This window comes from Pyxicephalus adspersus, chromosome 4 (genome assembly GCF_032062135.1).
Source record: "Pyxicephalus adspersus chromosome 4, UCB_Pads_2.0, whole genome shotgun sequence".
In the NCBI taxonomy this organism is placed as follows: Eukaryota; Metazoa; Chordata; class Amphibia; order Anura; family Pyxicephalidae; genus Pyxicephalus; species Pyxicephalus adspersus.
The window spans coordinates 17,041,543-17,061,805 of NC_092861.1; the positions used below are offsets into that span (position 1 = coordinate 17,041,543).

The 20,263-nt window shown below is 37.8% G+C and overlaps 1 protein-coding gene across 1 annotated transcript in view; it reads left to right on the forward strand.

Annotated features, from left to right (window-relative positions):
- Positions 1-269: 269 nt before the first annotated feature.
- WDR35 (WD repeat domain 35) overlaps positions 270-20,263 on the forward strand; it is a gene marked incomplete at its 5' end in the record, with an annotated part of 36,825 nt that continues 16,831 nt past the window's right edge. Inside the window, 13 exon segments of the mRNA XM_072410085.1 lie at positions 270-341; positions 2,642-2,734; positions 3,656-3,784; positions 4,179-4,312; positions 5,232-5,397; positions 6,075-6,220; positions 7,487-7,612; positions 9,175-9,360; positions 11,924-11,956; positions 12,780-12,803; positions 14,242-14,302; positions 19,173-19,317; positions 19,405-19,474. Of these exon segments, the coding sequence (XP_072266186.1) occupies positions 270-341; positions 2,642-2,734; positions 3,656-3,784; positions 4,179-4,312; positions 5,232-5,397; positions 6,075-6,220; positions 7,487-7,612; positions 9,175-9,360; positions 11,924-11,956; positions 12,780-12,803; positions 14,242-14,302; positions 19,173-19,317; positions 19,405-19,474 (1,385 nt within the window).

The following is a 20,263-nucleotide window of genomic DNA, read 5'->3' on the forward strand; positions in this document are numbered from 1 at the left end:
CTTAATAGTGGAAAGTTAATTCCTTGTTCACCCTCATATTATCCTTTTCTGTAATCCTCACACTTTTCCTCATCCTCATTCTAATCATTTCTGTATCCATAATGCTAATCATCTATGTGATCGTAAACTAACCCTCTCTATCCTTGTGATTGCTTGCTTTGTGCTAAACACCATCCCATCCTATGTGGAAGTCCTGGCACTGGAATCTATTGAATCTATTGGAGATAATTTTACTTGTATAAATATCCTAATTTTTTTTTATTTTGCAGATGATGCCAAGTTAAAAGGTCTTGCTGCTCCCAGTAATCTGTCCATGAATCAGACTCTGGAGGGACACAGCGGTAAGATCCAAATATAAACATATTTGTAAATTCACAAAAGCATAATACATTCCACCAGTGACCATTATTCCCCACATGTGAGTCCAGAAAGATTGGATAATTCCAGTCATATAGCTGAATTGGAGAGCTGTATTTTTTCATCTCACTATCACACACATCTTCTCAATTTACCCCATGTATGATGTAGTATCTGTTTTACTCTGCATTTTGTTAATTGCCAAATGACAAAGATTAATGGTAAATTCTCAGATAGTAGGACGGTAACGCCACCCAAGCTCATGCAGTTTATACAGTTTATACTGTTCGTTCCAGCTCCTTTTAGCCTGGCGCACCACCCGGCACTTTTTTTTAGTAACCACCCACTGCTGTTTTCGGGGCATAAAGCAGGGGCTGCCTTCCACCTACAATTTCTTCCCCCCCCAGCTTAAAAAAAATGCCTGGGTTGAACACTGTACTGCATTCACAGCATTCCTGTCTTGCTATAATCCATTCTGTAATTTCTTGTTATGACATTTTGTGATTTTTTTTGGTTTGCCGATTTCCTACATCCCTCCTGGTAGGAGGAGGAGCGACTTGCCTGTCCAACATCACATGGGCTAATTTTTTTCACAGCCTAAAATATTTTGTAATTAACTTTATGAGTTGGTTATGATGGGTCACTTACCCTTAAAAGATCTTTTGTGCTTTATTGGTGGCTACTAGTAGATGACACCGAGTCATCGTGTAAAGTGTTACAAACAGCTTGTCTTTGACAGTTCTGTTTTGTCAAACCAGAGATAAATGCAGTTCCAGGTCATTCCACTAGGTGTGTCCTGAGTATAAACTGAGATTCTTTTTCTAGTAGGATTTAAAAAAAATCATTTTTCTTATTCCATCATTTTGAATTATCAATGAATGATTCAATTACAGATTCCCCAGCATTCCATCACTGTTAAGTCTGTTGGTTTTCTGTTACTATACAACAGTTACTAGTAAATTATTTTTTGGTAGAAATTCTACATGGCAACAGGGATTGATCAGGGTAATGATATCAGACTGGTATTATTCTGAACACAACTGTATATGGTATACTCAAATAGGTTGAAATCCCCTTTGAAGAGCTTGGTATATATTAGAATACACATGCAATATCCATTGTGATCTGATGTTATGTATTCTAAACTTATAATACATTCCACCAGTGACCATTATTCCCCACATGTGAGTCCAGAAAGATTGGATAATTCCAGTCATATAGCTGAATTGGAGAGCTGTATTTTTTCATCTCACTATCACACACATCTTCTCAATTTACCCCATGTATGATGTAGTATCTGTTTTACTCTGCATTTTGTTAATTGCCAAATGACAAAGATTAATGGTAAATTCTCAGATAGTAGGACGGTAACGCCACCCAAGCTCATGCAGTTTATACAGTTTATACTGTTCGTTCCAGCTCCTTTTAGCCTGGCGCACCACCCGGCACTTTTTTTTAGTAACCACCCACTGCTGTTTTCGGGGCATAAAGCAGGGGCTGCCTTCCACCTACAATTTCTTCCCCCCCCAGCTTAAAAAAAATGCCTGGGTTGAACACTGTACTGCATTCACAGCATTCCTGTCTTGCTATAATCCATTCTGTAATTTCTTGTTATGACATTTTGTGATTTTTTTTGGTTTGCCGATTTCCTACATCCCTCCTGGTAGGAGGAGGAGCGACTTGCCTGTCCAACATCACATGGGCTAATTTTTTTCACAGCCTAAAATATTTTGTAATTAACTTTATGAGTTGGTTATGATGGGTCACTTACCCTTAAAAGATCTTTTGTGCTTTATTGGTGGCTACTAGTAGATGACACCGAGTCATCGTGTAAAGTGTTACAAACAGCTTGTCTTTGACAGTTCTGTTTTGTCAAACCAGAGATAAATGCAGTTCCAGGTCATTCCACTAGGTGTGTCCTGAGTATAAACTGAGATTCTTTTTCTAGTAGGATTTAAAAAAAATCATTTTTCTTATTCCATCATTTTGAATTATCAATGAATGATTCAATTACAGATTCCCCAGCATTCCATCACTGTTAAGTCTGTTGGTTTCTGTTACTATACTACAGTTACTAGTAAATTATTTTTTGGTAGAAATTCTACATGGCAACAGGGATTGATCAGGGTAATGATATCAGACTGGTATTATTCTGAACACAACTGTATATGGTATACTCAAATAGGTTGAAATCCCCTTTGAAGAGCTTGGTATATATTAGAATACACATGCAATATCCATTGTGATCTGATGTTATGTATTCTAAACTTCACTTTTGTTGCAGGATCTGTACAAGTGGTGACATGGAATGAACACTTTCAGAAATTAACCACCAGTGACCAGAATGGACTGATTATTGTATGGATGCTGTACAAAGGTAAAACTGAAGATGGTCATACCGGTGCAGTATTTGACATGCTTATGCATTATAAATAAGCTTAGCGTTTATTTGCTTAACACTAGTATATTGTTCACCCACTTTTTCTCAGGATACGTTGACAGGAAGTAGACAAATCAATGTTGGATTCATTAACCATCAAGCTTTTATAAGACATCAAGCACCTAATGGGTACCAGGAGAAATTTTGGGAACCCCCCCAAAAACAAACAAAACTAAAGAATATTAAATAATGTATTGCCCCCTAACCTTTTGGTTCTGGATCTGGTATGAGTAAAGCAAATCACACATTACAGAACAGTCAATGGTTCTGTTCCACATTTCTTGCTGAATACCCATTAGCAGCATTGTCTGCTTTCAGTTAAACAGATTCTGCAATAGAAAACTGCATTAGGCTTAGTGTTCTGAGATTGTTCCGTGACCGTTAATATAAACTGCCATATCACAGAATGTTATAGTTCTACTGTCCAGGTCACACACATAAAGGCATCCACATATTCTAAAAAAAAAAAACAACAATCTCCTTATCAATACGTGTTGTGGACATCATTATCATCAAGGTTTAAAATAGATGTATTGAAATCTTAGCTTTTTGCCTATTACTTTCTGTTACAACAGAATCTTCCCAGCCTGCCAGACTGCAGAGGTGCAGAAAACCTGTGGGAGGACTTAACTCTTGTAAGATTTTGATTTCTGCCTGTAGAGAGACTTCTGATTTCCTGTCCTGGTCACTCCCTTTCACACTTTAAGCACAAGAGGCTGGTGGAGTTCTCTGTATTGATGGCAGTAAAAGCCTGACAAAAATTCTGACCCTTTTCCAGGCTGCAGGGCATTTTTATTTCTGTTGTATTCTATGTCCTTATGTTTAAATATTAATATTACACTGTAAAATGCTTCACAGGCTGCTGGTACGAAGAAATGATAAACAACCGGAACAAGTCAGTTGTTCGCAGTATGAGTTGGAACGCCGATGGCCAGAAGATTTGTATTGTTTATGAAGACGGCGCCGTTATTGTTGGTTCAGTGGATGGTAATAGGCTTATATACAGTTCTCTCTGACCATGATTAGAGGTTATAGCAGCTATAAAACCAATGGGGGCATTGTAGACAGTAATTGGGGTTATATAAACCCTAGTTACTAGGGATATCTACTAATAGGAAAGATATTTATTACAACTTGTACCCCTTTTATGGGGAATATCCTCTATGAGAGCACAGACTGCAAAAAAAAAAAAAACTGTCAAGTTCCATACTTAATGGATAGAGTTCAGCTAAGTATAAAAATGCTTCAGGATATTAGTTTTTATACAGTAAACCACATTTACAGGAGGAGCTATATTGATATTGTATAATACAGTAATGCCCTATATAGTAATATTGTGTTATAATTTTCACTATAACATATTGTTTTATGCTTCGTACAGGAAATCGTATATGGGGCAAAGAACTGAAAGGGTTACAGTTGTGTCACGTTGCATGGTCACCAGACAGCAAAATCCTTCTGTTTGGCATGGCGAATGGAGAAATACACCTTTATGATAACCAGGGAAACTTCATTGTAAGTAACAGTCATTATAAGGGAACAGTTACTAACAATATGATTCTTATTTCTAAATGATCTATGATGTATAGCTTAGGGGGAGCTGCCGCGTTAACCCTGCTCTGTACTAAACACTCACACACACACACACTGTGCATGTGCACATTCCATTACTTTAGAGACATCATATATATTGTTATATATATACCAACAACAGATGGACTTTCTATGGCATGGATATGGCAGGAGCATGGGCATTTAGTACAGACATTGCAAGAACTATGTTGAATAATGCAAATGATAAGTATACTCAAGTATGATTAGCCTTTAAATGAGCATTGTTCCTGGCCTTCTCAGGCATCCTTTAGATCAACACTGCCTAAAGTATATTGCAACTTATGTGACAACAGTCCTATAAACAATTAATTAAAATGCTCCAGGATCATTTCTGGCAAAAAATCATGACATTAAAATCTCATGTTGATGGGTGTTGTTTTTCCATGTTTGGCATGTGCTTGAAATCAGGTATGCAGGTCAGCAGAATCTCTTTGACTTGAGCAGTACACTTCACATAGCAAATGATTTTCAAAAAATCAATTTCGGGTTTGCTGGATCACCCAGGTGCTCCTATGATAGCCTATCTTCTCCCGCCGAATGGATCTTTAATAAATCAGGCCTATTGGGTTGCACTGTGTTCCTTTAGACATGTCCTTCACTTTTAACTGTAAGCAAAGCAGATCAACCACAGCATTTTCCTATCAGAAGCTGCATTTAACATTAAACACATGCATTTGATTTAAAGAATAAACACATTGTTTGAAAATAATGCCCATCAACATAAGCCCTTACGGTGGCTGTTTAAGCTGAAATGGGGTGATAAAAAAGCCATGTAACTCTTCATCTATCCAACATAAAGATATTGTGTTTTTTCCCCCAGGTGAAAATGGTTCTGAGCTGTTTGGTCAATGTGACTGGTCCTCTGAGCATTGCTGGCATGCACTGGTACCCGGGCAATAAAGGATATGTGGAACCAGACTGTCCTTGTCTGGCTATATGTTTTGACAATGGAAGATGCCAGATAATGAGGCATGAAAATGATGAAAGTATGTAGAGCTTATGTTGCATTAAACTATTCTCACTGAACTGATCACACTTGTTTGATAATTATGTATTTTATATCCAGTATGGTCAGTTACTGGTAACAACAATCCTGCTTTTGGCACTGTTAAAGTACAAAAGCTGTAGAACTTGCTATTGTCATACTGACCGATAAACTCCTTGCCATTGTATTCCCAACGATTCATGTTTCTGGTTGTATTACTATTTTTCAATTGATTTTATTCCTTTTGTAGAACTAAAAATCCACACATTTCTTTTTACGAACTGGGAAAGCCCTTTTTGAGCATGTGTGGAAGAAACAATCCGAAGCCTCCTCGCATACATATGTATCCCAGGAGGCTCCAGGTTGGGGAAGAGGGGAGTATTAAAAAAACAAACACATTTTATTATATAAAGGGATTAGCAATCCTAATGTTAAAAATGTGATCATAGGTCCGCTTTATTAGAAAGTATACAGATGTGAAAGCTGGTTTAAATGATAGGCTGCCGTGTCTGGAATAAGATAGTATTTTATACTTTTTTTTTTTTTTTACTTGCAAAAGCCTTCTTTGTGTAGGTATCTAAAAAGAGGAGACTGCTACTTGGCATGGCCATCTTGAATGTTATGTCATTATGTTATGTTATTTCTCAATATCAGTCAAATGTGCTTGTTATTTTGTAGACCCAGTTCTAATCGATACTGGAATGAGTGTGGTCAGCATACAGTGGAATCACTGTGGAAGTGTCTTGGCTATAGCTGGCTCTCAGAAAACCACCAGTCAGGATAAGGAAGTCAATATTGTGCAGTTTTATACCCCATTTGGAGAGGTAATTTAATAATTCACATGGTTATATCTATGCACATTTACATGCACAAAATGTGGAGCAAAAAGATGGTGGGTGTGCAAAATCTGACACCCAATTATTTCAGCTAAAATTTCAAAACGAAAGCTACAACCTGGTTGTTCTGGGTAAACATTCTTTGTTATTTTGGAAGAGTGCACACACTGCACACATATTCGTTTGCTTTTCTGTCCTTGTAGTGTTTCTGTTTTCAGTGTGTCTGATTAGATACATGCCATATCTACTATGCAGCCTTAAGCTACGTACACACGGCAGATTTTTATCGCCCGATAATCGGCATCGGCCAATTATCGGGCGAAAATCTTCCGTGTGTACAGTCGGTGTCGTCCATCGTCCGGACGAGACCGACCTGCCGGATCCACGGACGATGGACGTCAGCCGATCGTAATGAAAGGGAAGGGGAGAGCGCGCAGCAGGGTGCCGCTCCGTCGCTCTCCCCCCTCCCCTCTCCATAGAGCATGAACGGTGCTGTATGTACAGCATCGTTCATGCATCTTGCAGCCCCTTGTCGTCGGAAAGGATCGTGAAAGATCCTTTCCAATGACAAAAATTGCAAGTGTGTACGCAGCTTAAGACTAGGTGCAAATTTAGTTTTTTTTTTAATACTGTTTATATTTCTCCATGCTAACAATTGCAAAGTGGACATAATGAGCCTGATTTTTTAAAGCTCTCCAAGACTGGAAAAAATAAACTATCAATGATAGAGTGAAGCTGGGTGATCCAGTGAGCTTTAATAAATCAGGCCCAATGTGCCGCTTTATATTTAAACTATGATAGTGTATTGTTATCATACTAAACTCAGAAGACTTGTGTATATTCAAACTGCTGTCACAACACTCTTGTATTTTGGTATATAAAAATACTATCATAATAAAACATAGCTTTTCTATTAATATTTTTTTTTTTTGCTTTTTATGGTATAAAGTTGGTGTGCACAGGACTCTTTGTATTCATACTGAATTCTGTGGTTTTATCATAATATATGCAGGGATCCCATAATAGAGAGTGGAGTCTGCTTCAGGGTGTTATTTATTCACTATCAGCATAATTACCACTTATCCCACCTTCATGAACATGGCTTTGCTCCTGCTGACTACAACTAAAGCCAATCATCTCATAATACACATTGTTTTATAAAGTCATTAGTTATGTCGCTAAGTGTTCCTTTAGAGCTTACAATCCAACTTTATGTTTACATTTACTTTTTGCCTATTATGCTTCTATTTTAAGCACCTGCGCACCCTGAAGGTTCCAGGAAAACAAATGTCTGCTGTTTCCTGGGAAGGAGGAGGGTTGAGAATCGGACTGGCTGTGGATTCATTCATATACTTTGCAAACATTAGACCAGACTATAAGGTAAGAAGGCTATGACCAAATATACACATCACAAGAATCACAAATTAATGCATAAATACACATCACAGTTTACATATAAAGAATGAGCTAAAATCACAGCCACCAGAAACAGAAAAGTGTACCCTGTATGTCTAGGTATGGGAAACTTGATTCTTATTCCTTTCCTTGTGGCAGCATTGGTGGTTCATGATGGGTTGCTGTGGCACTCTGCACATGTGTGTCAAAGCCATGACATTTGTTTTAGGAGCTCACACTGGGCATCACCCCTTCATATCTGGCAGGAATTCCTGCCAGAAATAACAAAAGTGTTCTCTGAGAATTGTATTTTATATGAGGCTTGGTGATTTGTCCACAAATATTTTTTTTTTTTTTTTTTAAGTTGGCAACCTGAAGTTTAATCTACTACTTTTAACCTAGTGTGCTGTCTCTGTGCATCTCTGATGCAATATAAGCAGATCTTGGCTGGCGGAAGGGCTGACTGGCGTTTTACATAATTTCCTGTCAACATCCCAGTGGCTCAGAGATTAGCACTCTGGCCCTTGCAGTACTAGTACCCAGGTTTAAATCTCGGCTAGGACACTAGACAATGGAGTATGTTCTTCCAGTGTTTGTGTGGGTTTCTTCCGGATTTTTTGGTTTCCTCTGACATACCAAAAACATGCAGTTAGGTTAATTGGCCTCCCCCTAAATTGACCTTAGACTGTATTAAAGACATATGACTATAGTAGGCTAAGATGGTAAGCCTTTTTGTGGTACAGCTCGTAATGTGACTATGGACTTAGCACTTCGTAATACATTGGCCCTATATAAATACAACCTAGAAATACCATCACCTTGCCTCAGTACTCCTCTCAAAGGCCCTTGAAACAATCAATGGGCTAGTTCATGTGAGGAGTCATGCGAATGGTGGATGTTAGTTTTGAGAAGTGGGAGTTCCTAGGCATACTACAGTCATGGGTAGACTGCCCTGGGTAACACCCATATGTAATTCTAAGTCTTTGTGATTTGAAAGAACTGAAATCCAATAAATAAAAGGGTTCAACTGAGGACAGTTAGTCTGGGGAGGTAAGGGCTAGGTCAGCGTTGTCCATCTTCAGGGGCAAGGAGGGCCTAGATTTTTTTGGCTTAGTTGCTGTGGAGCCTTCTTAACGCCATGAAGTGCAAAGGGTGGATGGGCTAATAGTGGGGGTGGCTTTAGGGGTATGGTGTATGTAATGCACATGATGTAGGGATCATTGCATTTACCGTACTTAGTGCAGGGGGCAGGAGTATGTTATATACAGCATTCAGACCTATGTACAGCAGTACCCCCATGCACATGCACTGTATGTACATACACACACACTTCATGCATTTACAGACACGCACAAAAACACTTATCTCACTATTGGGACAGCTGGGAACAGCAAGAATATGCCCCTTCCTTGGTTTTCTTATGTACCAACGCCTGTCAAGTGTCATTTCTGAGGAGGCATGCCCCATCCTGATTACTCAGTGTAGAACAAATGTTGGTGCTTATTATAAATAATGACAGATGTAACATAATTCCATTTATTTTGCAGTGGGGCTTTTGCTCTAACACAGTTGTATATGCTTACACAAGACCTGATCGTCCAGAGTATTGTGTGGTTTTCTGGGATACCAAGAACAATGAGAAGTTTGTAAAGTATGTAAAGAGTCTGTTATCTGTTACCACATGCGGAGATTTCTGCATTCTTGCTACCAAGGCTGATGAAAACCATCCTCAGGTTGGTCTATTACTTTAAATATTGTTTTCTGATCATGTCAGAGGTTGACTGTTCTCTTCAGACTAGCATATGTATATAAACGTAAACCCTAGAAATTAATGACCAAGAGGTCAATTTTAAACAGTGATACATTTCCTGATGGAGAATCTTTCAGGTCCATGTGTTTTAATGACAATAATTGATTCTCCACCAATCTAAATGTCAGACTCACTGCTTTTTAAACAGACCCCTAAGTGCACTTTCCCTTTCATTAACTTGACCCAAGCTACCCTCTCCCTCCTGAGTTCCATATTACCAAGAATTCAAATGGCCACATACTGGCATTTGCTTAGTCCCTGACCTAAAATACATTTCCCTCTGCTTTTTTGCTGCACGTGCGCATGTACGTTTGGAATATATGCTGCTTTTTGCATCGTGCACATTTAAAGTGGTACCAAAGATGCTGCTTCTCATGAATATAATGAACTCCCTTCTTTGTCCTTCATCTTCTGTCATCACATTATTTTTTTCTAATTTCACAGGTCAACATGTCATTTTCATTAGATATATTTTATGAAGGCTTTGTAGTAGTGATGCGGCTAGGTATATATTGTGTGAAATTCGTTATAAATAGCTCTAACATATTACAACATTTAACAACCGTTTTCTTTTTTTAAGGTTAGAGACTGCACTAACTGCGTATGGTTTTATTTGTGATCATGCCTAGAAATTGCCTTATTGATCTAGACAGTTTCTGTTATGCGTGTGGTTCATTCACGGCGAAAGCAGAACATCGCCAAATTACCACAGAACCTAAAAAGATATACAAATTAAATTTTGGCTGTCCACTTGGTGACCAGGATAAATCTTGGGCTCCACATGTCTTCTGTACCAGTTGTTCCAACGGACTGCGTGACTGGCTAAATGGGCATAAAGTAGCAATGCCACGTGCAATCCTGATGGTGTGGAGTGAAACTCCAGACGATCTAATCGACTGTTTTTTTGCCCCATCAACAAAAGTGCATTCTCAGGTAATACTAAGCACAAAATTGTATATCCCAGCCTCGATTCTGCAATTAGGCCTGTTCCCCAGGATGATTCATTGCCAGTTCTGGTACCGCCACATGATGGACTTGCTTCTGTAGAAGGTGACGAGGAATGCGCTGGAGTTGCAGCCAGTTACAACCCCGAATCATCTGATCCTGACTACTTGGCCGATGAAGATTCGGAACCAGAGACCTTTACACAAGCAGAGCTCAATGATCTAGTTCGTGATCTAAATCTCTCCAAAGACAACATCTTGCTTCAAGGCTTAAACAGAAGCACTTGCTTGCAAAGGGTGTGACTGTAACTCACTGCGGAAAACAAAATCATAACTTTACAATGTTCTTCACTAGTGATGGCTCACTGAGCTACTGTCATGATATGAATGCACAGTTTGTTACAAGAGCAGGTTCCATCTAAATGGCGTATCTTCATTGATTCCTCTAAAAGAAGCTTGAAAGCAGTCTTACTGCATAATGGTAATTCCAAACCAAGTATGGGGGGGATCTAAAGGTCATTGGCTTGCTGATGGGAATGCAAGGAGGATTCACAAAATATTGCTGTTTCCTATGCCTGTGGGACAGCCGATCTACGGGAGACCATTAGGTCAAGCGTGATTGGCTACCAAGAGATACCTGTAAGCCCAGAACAAGCAGGGTTAGGTTTCTGCCTCTGGTTGAACCGCAAAAAATATTTTTGCCACCTCTCCATATAAAGTTAGGCTTGATGAAGAACCTTGTAAAGGCCATGGGTAAACCAAACTCTATGGGTTTTCAGTACCTTGTTGAGAAGTTTTCAAACATAAGCACTGCAAAAATGAAGGAAGGGATATGTATAGGGCCACAGATTAAGTCTGTTTTGCAGGATGTTGTTTGCAAACATTCTCTCTCAGCAGCTGAGCTAGAAGCTTGGGATGCATTGAAGCCGCTGTGTGAAAATTTCCTGGGCAACCATAAGTCTCCTGCATACAAGGAAACAGTTCAGAATCTGCTTGATTCATACCAGAAACTGGGTTGTCGCATGTCATTAAAAATACATTTCTTGCACTCGCATCTAGAATTCTTCACGGAAAATCTTGGTATGGTGAGTGATGAACAAGGAGAACATTTTCACCCGGAACATTCAGTTAATGGAGCACCGCTACCAAGGTTTCTGGAATGAAAGTATGATGGCTGACTACTACTGGATGCTGTACTGCGACAATCCAGATAAAGAGTACACAAGAAAATCATACTCTAAGCATTTCTGAAGAAATAATGGTACCTGACTGACACTGTTCGGTAGATCTATACCACAGTGTGCCTTATTATACTTCACACTGAAGATGTATTAACATTCACTACAATCGTGCTTACGTTTTAGTACAAAATACATGCACGTACAGTTAACTATAATAGTGCTCCTAATTCAGGAACTGTACGTGTGAGGGAAAAACTGAAAACAGATCTGAATTCTGGTCGAAAAACTGATTTGGAAAAGTTTGCTGTGGTTTCTGATGATTATCAAAACTAATTTTTTGTTGACCTGTGTTTCTTTACAGGATGACAGTGACTCTGATACTGGCAGAATTAAGGTAAAAAAATGTATCTTAGATATTTCTTACTTTTAGTTTATTATGCAAAAATATAAACTCCTGCTAATATGAATTCAGTCCAGGGACCTACTGTATTACGTTTTTGTGGAAAACCCCTTCTAAGCTTTGAAACTGCTTATAATAATGGGAATGGAGTCTATCTATCTTCTAATGTAATTGTATTATATATTATATGTCTACCCCAAAAATACAAATGGAAATGCATATATAAGGAAAGAACAGCTGATAAATTTTCGGCAAATAAATGAGATTGTATTCAGTGAGTTATATTCGACAGCATACAACACACGTTTGAATTCAAGAGGTACATATACATTTTAGGTCCATTTCCCATGAGTAAATGTGGGATATTGGACCAACAAACTAGACAATATAATCCCTAGCTTAATTAAATTTGTGGTATATGGCGGTAATGTCTTGTAAACCAACGCGTTTCACCAACAGGCTTCCACAAGGGGTTTGCGAGGCACGATATATAATTGTAGATGATTGTTGTTAAGTTCTTACAAGGATTATAAACCCATAGGTAAAGATATCTTTCTAGGTAATTGCTTCATGTTGCAATAAACAGTTGCAGAGATACAGTGAGCAGTGGTGCTGCCAGTCTCTCGAAGCAGACAGACTGGCAGCACTACCACTGCAATTGTATAACAATTATTACCGCAACATGTTTGGACATCGTTACTTCCTTTATAAAAACTAAACATTTCCTCTCCTTCTTTGTATTTTAACTTTTAGTTTTGTTATAACCATGACTATAGCTTTGTTTTTATAAATGCTTTCTGTCCTTTTTGTCTATTAGGGAGCATCGGCCTCTGGAGCACAGGTTAGTTTTTTTTTCTTTTATTTTTATGTTGCCATGGTTGCCTTTATTTTTTCACAAACCATATTAAAGCACATGTAGGGCTCTATGTATAAAACAGTGAATCAGACATTCCCTCAAACATTCTCTCATGGTAATATCCCAGGTCCATGTGTTTCAATGGCAGTTTGAGGGATTGTAAGACTCTCTGTTTTAAAATAGAGCTCTATATGACAGTCTAAACAGGTTCAAGGAGTTTCAAGTTTAGTGTTTATGTTGTTATATAAACTGATGTAAACCCATGAATTAAACTCTTTCACGTGCTCTCATATCCTCTTGCCTTTTTATAAGTAGAAAAAAATAAAATGTATGCATTTTAGGAATTTTATTAGTATCTACAAAAAAACAACAATATATAAAATCCCCTGAATCATAGTACATCCATCAGAAAATTGCCATATCCCCAAAGACAACAAAAGACAGCAAAGCCCTACTACTACTACTACTACAAAATATATTATGTTTAATACACAATAATATGCTATCAAAAATAGGGAAAAGCATTTCCTGAGGAGGTTGGAAGTCTGTGAAAGGAAGTTCAACAGGCATACTTCTTGGAGAAGGGACAAAAAAAAACACACACTGCATCCAAACACCTGCGGAAAGTGAGAATCCGTGACCTGGACACTTGTATGGAGTTCCTAAGTTCCAGGAAACCAGCAGCATTTATACAAGCTGGCAGTGTTGAATTTATGGGGAATATCATCCTGACCTGTGACATCGCTGACATCAATCCAATGTTTTGTATGACAATGTCCTGTGTGTAAACACTTGGATTTGATAATCATCCTGGATTTTGGACATCTGTATGTGTTGTTCTGCTTTTAAATCCCCTGAAGAAGCGGTTGTAACTGTAACCGTAAAATGCGTAGGGACTATAAATGTTTTTAATAGCACTTTATTGCGTATTATACGTGATACATTTTGTGATTCTAAGGCAGGGGTGTCAAACTCTTGTCTGCAGGCCACATCTGGCCGCAACATTCTTTTTTTTGACCCCCAAAGGAATCCTTAATATGAATTGCGGCTGGCCCACCGCTACTACAATTCCAGGCATCACTCGCGTCTTTAGACCAGCGGCCTCTTTGCCTATGCTTGGCCCCGCATTGGACTCTTTTATAAACGCAAATGTTTTTAAATATATTTGTATGCCAGTAATACCCCTCTTTGGGTCCACTTACCTAGTTAGTAAAGTTGGGCGTTGCTGTCTGTTGGTATCTACCAGAATTTAAATGTGCTCTATGTGCTCTTCTAAGCAGCAACACAGACATTATTTTTAATAATCTGCCTAACAGGAGCTGGTTACTTTTGGGTTATTGCTTGGTATCAGCTTTTATGCCGCCAACTGTGTGTTTTTGTTTTTCATACATAGTTAAGATTCTGTTTTTTTGTTTACTTTTAGTATGTTCTGGTTTTATGTAACTCCATTGGAACACCACAGGATTCAAAATATATTGATATAGGTATGTACATGTCCATGTAATATGTTTCCTTTTGTTTACTACTGTTATCGTTTTCTCAATCACTGTAACTCTGTGGTTACAGAACATTTATCCTTCCTGCAGTTTCACCACCCATTTCTAGCAATACACAAATCTTCCATTACATTAACAGTTTGTTTCAGTAATGTCCTCCAACCAGCCACCTTTTGCTCTAGATTCACCCATCCTGCCTTTTCTGTTGGTCAGCACTACCTGTGGGTGAACCTTATCTACATCTATGCAGCATCTGAATGTTTTAATCAGAACAGAAAGTACTGTCTCTCCTTCTCTCCTTTACCAGAAGTTACTAGCTGATCCAGTGCTTTGTATTTCAGAATTCCTTCTTGCAGGTAGTTGCACAGATTCAAATGATGTAACTTCCGCCTTCGTTCTTGCTGTGAACATATAAAAGGAATAAAAAAAAAGGCTTTTTCTAGTGCAACACATTTTATTTAAATTACGAAAAACAATAAAAACATCACTTAGGCACTCAACAGCATGCTTACATTCATATTGTCTAAAGCAGAGGTCCCCAACCCCCAGGGATCTGGGGCTGCAAATGACAAGAAGCAGTAAGCGCAGGCAGCTCTCCTCACATTGCTTACACAGGAGCTGCCTAGAATGGCAGAGCAATGTATGTAAGGCTTACACTTCTCTGCCATTCCCAGCAGCCACCTGACAGACACATTACACTACTCTGCTATTCTCAGCTAGTGTGCTGACAGGAGGCTGAGCTGCTGAGAATAGCAGAGTAGTATAAGCTGTACATATACCAGGCCATGGCAAAATGGTATTCTATGTTACTGAGCCCTGCTGTCAGAAAGGTTAGGGGCCACTGTTCTAAAGGGCTTCATTTCACAAAACATGCACTGAAATCCTATACACATTTGTAACCATCCCCAAACAACTGTTGGAGGGGATTAAATTGGAGTACATAGAGCATTGCGTTAGCTTGTTACTACTGCTAAATGAGGGAAGTCACTTTCTATTCTGCTACATGCAGATTGTGAGAGGATCATCCACAGGGGAATGTTGACATAAAGAAATGCTGGTTTGGTGAGTCTGATTAGTAAGTTTGCTGGTCAGAAGTCCTTTGAAAAGGCTGTCTAAGAACACTGAGCAGCTTTGGGTGTTTGTAGCCTTGGTACTGCTGACTGCTCTTGTAAATAACACAAGTATTATTGTTGCTGGCCTCTTCCTAAAAAATGTGAGTTACCTGGCTGTCTTGTAAATGTTTCTGAATGTCTGACTCCGAAATCAAACTTGGTAGTATCGGAGAAAAGACAACTCCTTATCTCTGTCTTACACAAGCTTGAATGTAAACTGTAAAGTATGATTGCCAGGCAACCATTACTGTCATAAGGGAACATAGGTTGTTATTTTCCTCATATCCACCATCCTTTAGTGGGTGCTTGAAACTACACACCCAGATGACCAGAAGCAGAGAGGCTGGTTTCAAAGTAGTCAAAATTTTCCAGAAAAAGAGAGTTCTCACCTAACGATCTAAACATTTTAGCTGCCTGGCTGGTAAGTTGAAACATTGACTTCAATGCTAAGTTACCAATCTACAAACAAATATGCATATGATCTGATTGTTCTTTCACAATGATTTAGAAGGCATTGATGCCAGAGCTTAATGCCATGACAATAAAGAGAACAGCATGTGCATTCCTTTTCATATTTAAAGGAAAACTTTAACTATATTTATATATATATATATATATATATACACATTTTTTTCTTGACTAATAACTTAGTTATATACTATATACTAATAACTTGACTAATAACTAATAACAAAATATATTTTTTTTTCTGTCAATCTATGTGATTTGGGTTTATACAATATAATCCTTATACAGAATATTTATCTAAAAGGTGAGGTTCAAGTAAGAGCAAGATGCAATTTGCTACTGGTATGCTATAGAGTAGGAAAAATCAGACTACACGTGAGGAAGAATGAAGGAGGAGTAACAGTACTCTATCACTTAGCTTAGTAAACCTTTTTCATGTGGTCAAAACGCAAATAGCCACTGCTGGGCATTCTTAAAAGAAAACCTGGTATGCCTTGCAAATCAAGTCATGGATGTATACCTAATTACATTTGTATGTTTAAAATAGAGTATTTAGAATTAACATGTGATACAAAACAGACATTTACATTGATACAATAAAGGAATTTAGGAAATGCAAGGGTTATAATAGTCCACAGTGAAGAATAGCATATGTGTGATAATCCTAGGTTGTGTACTAAGAATTACAAAATGTTAGCATAGACGCCAATATAAAGTCATGGCCCATAGCACAGTTTTTCATATAGTATATCTTGAACTGGAACATACAATAAACCTACAATAAACCTCCAGCTTTTTTTGCTGAGTTTCCTAATATTCACTAGGTGCTATTTTATTACATAATGCTCTGGAATAGAAGCCGTCTTTGAGAAGTGAGAATTTATACTGTAAATCCTATATATATATATATATATACATTTTTTTTCTTGACTAATAACTTATAGTTATATACTATATACTAATAACTTGACTAATAACTTATAACAAAATATATTTTTTTTCCGTCAATCTTTGTGATTTGGGTTTATACAATATAATCCTTATACAGAATATTTATCTAAAAGGTGAGGTTCAAGTAAGAGCAAGATGGAATTTGCTACTGGTATGCTATAGAGTAGGAAAAATCAGACTACACGTGAGGAAGAATGAAGGAGGAGTAACAGTACTCTATCTCTTAGCTTAGTAAACCTTTTTCATGTGGTCAAAAAGCAAATAGCAACTGCTGGGCATTCTTAAAAGAAAACCTGGTATGCCTTGCAGATCAAGTCATGGATGTATACCTAATTACATTTGTATGTTTAAAATAGAGTATTTACAATTAACATGTGATACAAAACAGACATTTACATTGATACAATAAAGGAATTTAGGAAATACAAGGGTTATAATAGTGCACAGTGAAGAATAGCATATGTGTGATAATCCTAGGTTGTGTACTAAGAATTACAAAATGTTAGCATAAACGCCAATATAAAGTCATGGCCCATAGCACAGTTTTTCATATAGTATATCTTGAACTGGAACATACAATAAACCTACAATAAACCCCCAGCTTTTTTTGCAGAGTTTCCTAATATTCACTAGGTGCTATTTTATTACATAATGCTCTGGAATAGAAGCCGTCTTTGAGAAGTGAGAATTTATACTGTAAATCCTTCACCTTTCATACAAAGTAAACAGCAGTATGTATATTCTCCGGCCTCCGATAGTCTCCCAGTTCTGCTATGACATCCAACAAATGTACCTTTCATTGCTCCATGGTAAACACAGCTAAATGTTCAGTGTTTGTCTGATTTATCCTCCTCCTGTAAAATTCCTTTTTAACTCTGAGACTGGCATCTTCAGAACCTGGAAAATAAGCTTTTGTAACACTGGGGAATGCAGGTAGGGCTGTGCTTGTGTTCACCCTGTGTTTTTGCTCCAGCAGTTGCCATGGATCTGTTAATTTCTGAGGTTACAGACATCATTGTAAAAAGTGAAAAGAATTTTTGGTCCTAGTCACAATTTATTATTGTCTGTCCATCTAGGTCTGTGTACATTGCTGTTTTATAAAGAAAATCCCCAGCTTTGTGCTTCAGACTTGCATGACAAAGTTCTTCTAAAAATCCTGGCTTGGAAAATCCTAAAACCAGAGATGACAAGACATCTATTAGCAGTAACACCTTCATATATTTTTCTTGCTGGTTTAACCATCCAATAGTGTGCAATGTACAGATAAAACAAATTTCAATAAAGCTGCCCTTTTATTGATGCAGCTGACTCTCTTTCCAGAATAACAGAGGGGTTTGGGTAATGCATGTTTTACCCAGTCACAAATGAATGCCATTCTGGGAATCTGGGGCCAAGCAGGGGAATTGAGAAAAAAAGCCCACAAAAACGCATTTGGTTTCCTGACATTTTACTAAAACAGAAGAGACTAATGGCCAATCAGAGGGCCAGACAGTTGTCCTATGAGCTCCTATTTGGCATTAAAAAAATAATTTTTGGAGCAAATTACTGGAATCCATCAGAGGTTTTATTCAGGTCATTTGCTGGGCCAGTCCCATTCTGCATGTATCAAAATATTGGTTACTAAAAGTTTTCTCCATCCATTGTTTATGTACTTCTGAGTCTTATGACGTGGATAATTAAACACTTACCCTCTCACTTACCCCTTGGTCCCTGATTAAATGGACACCCAGAACCTTACCCTCCACAGCTAGACTTCTATCAGGAATCCTGGTGACTGATGCATATCTTCATCCCTCACTGGCTAAGTGTCTCTTTATGAGGTTTATACATTAAACTAATACGTGAACATAAGTGATCAGAACTTTAACTGTACTGTTTCATAGAATTATCAAATTTGTATCCGAATTATATACAAAGGATAACTTTATTATAGCAAAATCACATAAAATCCATTAAAATATGGGCTTAGTATATCATCGTTTAGGTATCCTCCAAATTGTTCTTTGATACCTAATCAGCTAATTTATATTATTATCAATATACAAACAATTCAACTGTAGTGTTCCAACATTATTAGTGCTATTGTATGTGTTCCACCATTCACTGCTTTCTCCGGAAGAGCAAAAACACCTTGTAATATGGTAGCCACAGCAGATCACCGTAATACAAGACCAGAGTAACATCGTAGCTGGGTGAAGCTTCAAGAAGCCTCAGCACATTTCTCTTTCCTTAGAATGAATGACCATGTACAAGATTCCTTTGATCCTCTTCTACATATTTTGTATGAAAATATTCTTGTTATATCTTAATCTGTTTTCTTTTTGCAGTGCCATTGTTTGTAACTATGACCAAAACCCATGTAATAGCAGCATCCAAAGAAGCCTTTTATATCTGGCAGTACAGAGTAGCAAAGAAACTGACTGCTATGGAGATCAATCAGTTGTTACGGACTAAGAAGGAGGGGAGAGAAAGGTGAACATGTGGACTATGGAAACCTTCAGGACATCTACTGTTTTCACCTGTTATCAGTGGTTTATATTTATTATGTTTTTATTTCAGGTTGTTTCACATTGATGATAGCCCAGCGGGAGTCGGTGACAGTCTGATGGACTTCAGTAAAGCAGTGGCGGTAAGTAGAGATACGGACAGGTTTCTGTCTACCCTTGTCTAAAAAACATTGTAGCTTATTATTTATAAAATATAATGATTACAACAGTAATTTGCAGCTGTAGCTGTAGCTTGTGGTGATATTTCAATTCTCAGTTTATTTATTGTGGTATTTATAAAGCTATGTTAAATAAAAGTGCAACAGGGAATTGCAGTGATAAAGGAAGTCATTCAATTGCATTACTGAATGGCTTCTAGTAGTGATATGGCATCAGAAAGCCTCCACTTCAGGTAATGCTTATTCCTATTTGCTTGCATTGGTAATATCACCTTCAGGATGACAATACGAATGCAGTGCACTTCAGCCAGTGAAACCATTTTTGATTGCTTTATACCTATACATTTTTTTTCCATATAGCTTGTAGCATCTGTACTGCCACTATTTTATAAGCAGTAACATAAAAAATTAGATTGCTGCAGCGATAAACATGTGTTGCTGCATTATTACAGTTTTTTTTATCATCCCCCAAGTCTTTCAGGGTAGATGGGGAAAGGCAGAATGCTTTGTGTTGCAGATCAGATTTTTTTGCTGGTACACCGGATCACATTTTAAACTGGATCAAGCTGCTGTTCGATTACCATTGACTTCAATGCGTAAAACAGAAGTTCTGATATGAACAAAAGCACAAAATGAAAAGTCCTATAGCACATTGCATCTATGTATGCACAGACAACACCTATACAAACCTATAAAATCTAAGTAAATCCCTGGAGTATGTATGAAGATTAACATTAAAATGTATTTTAATAT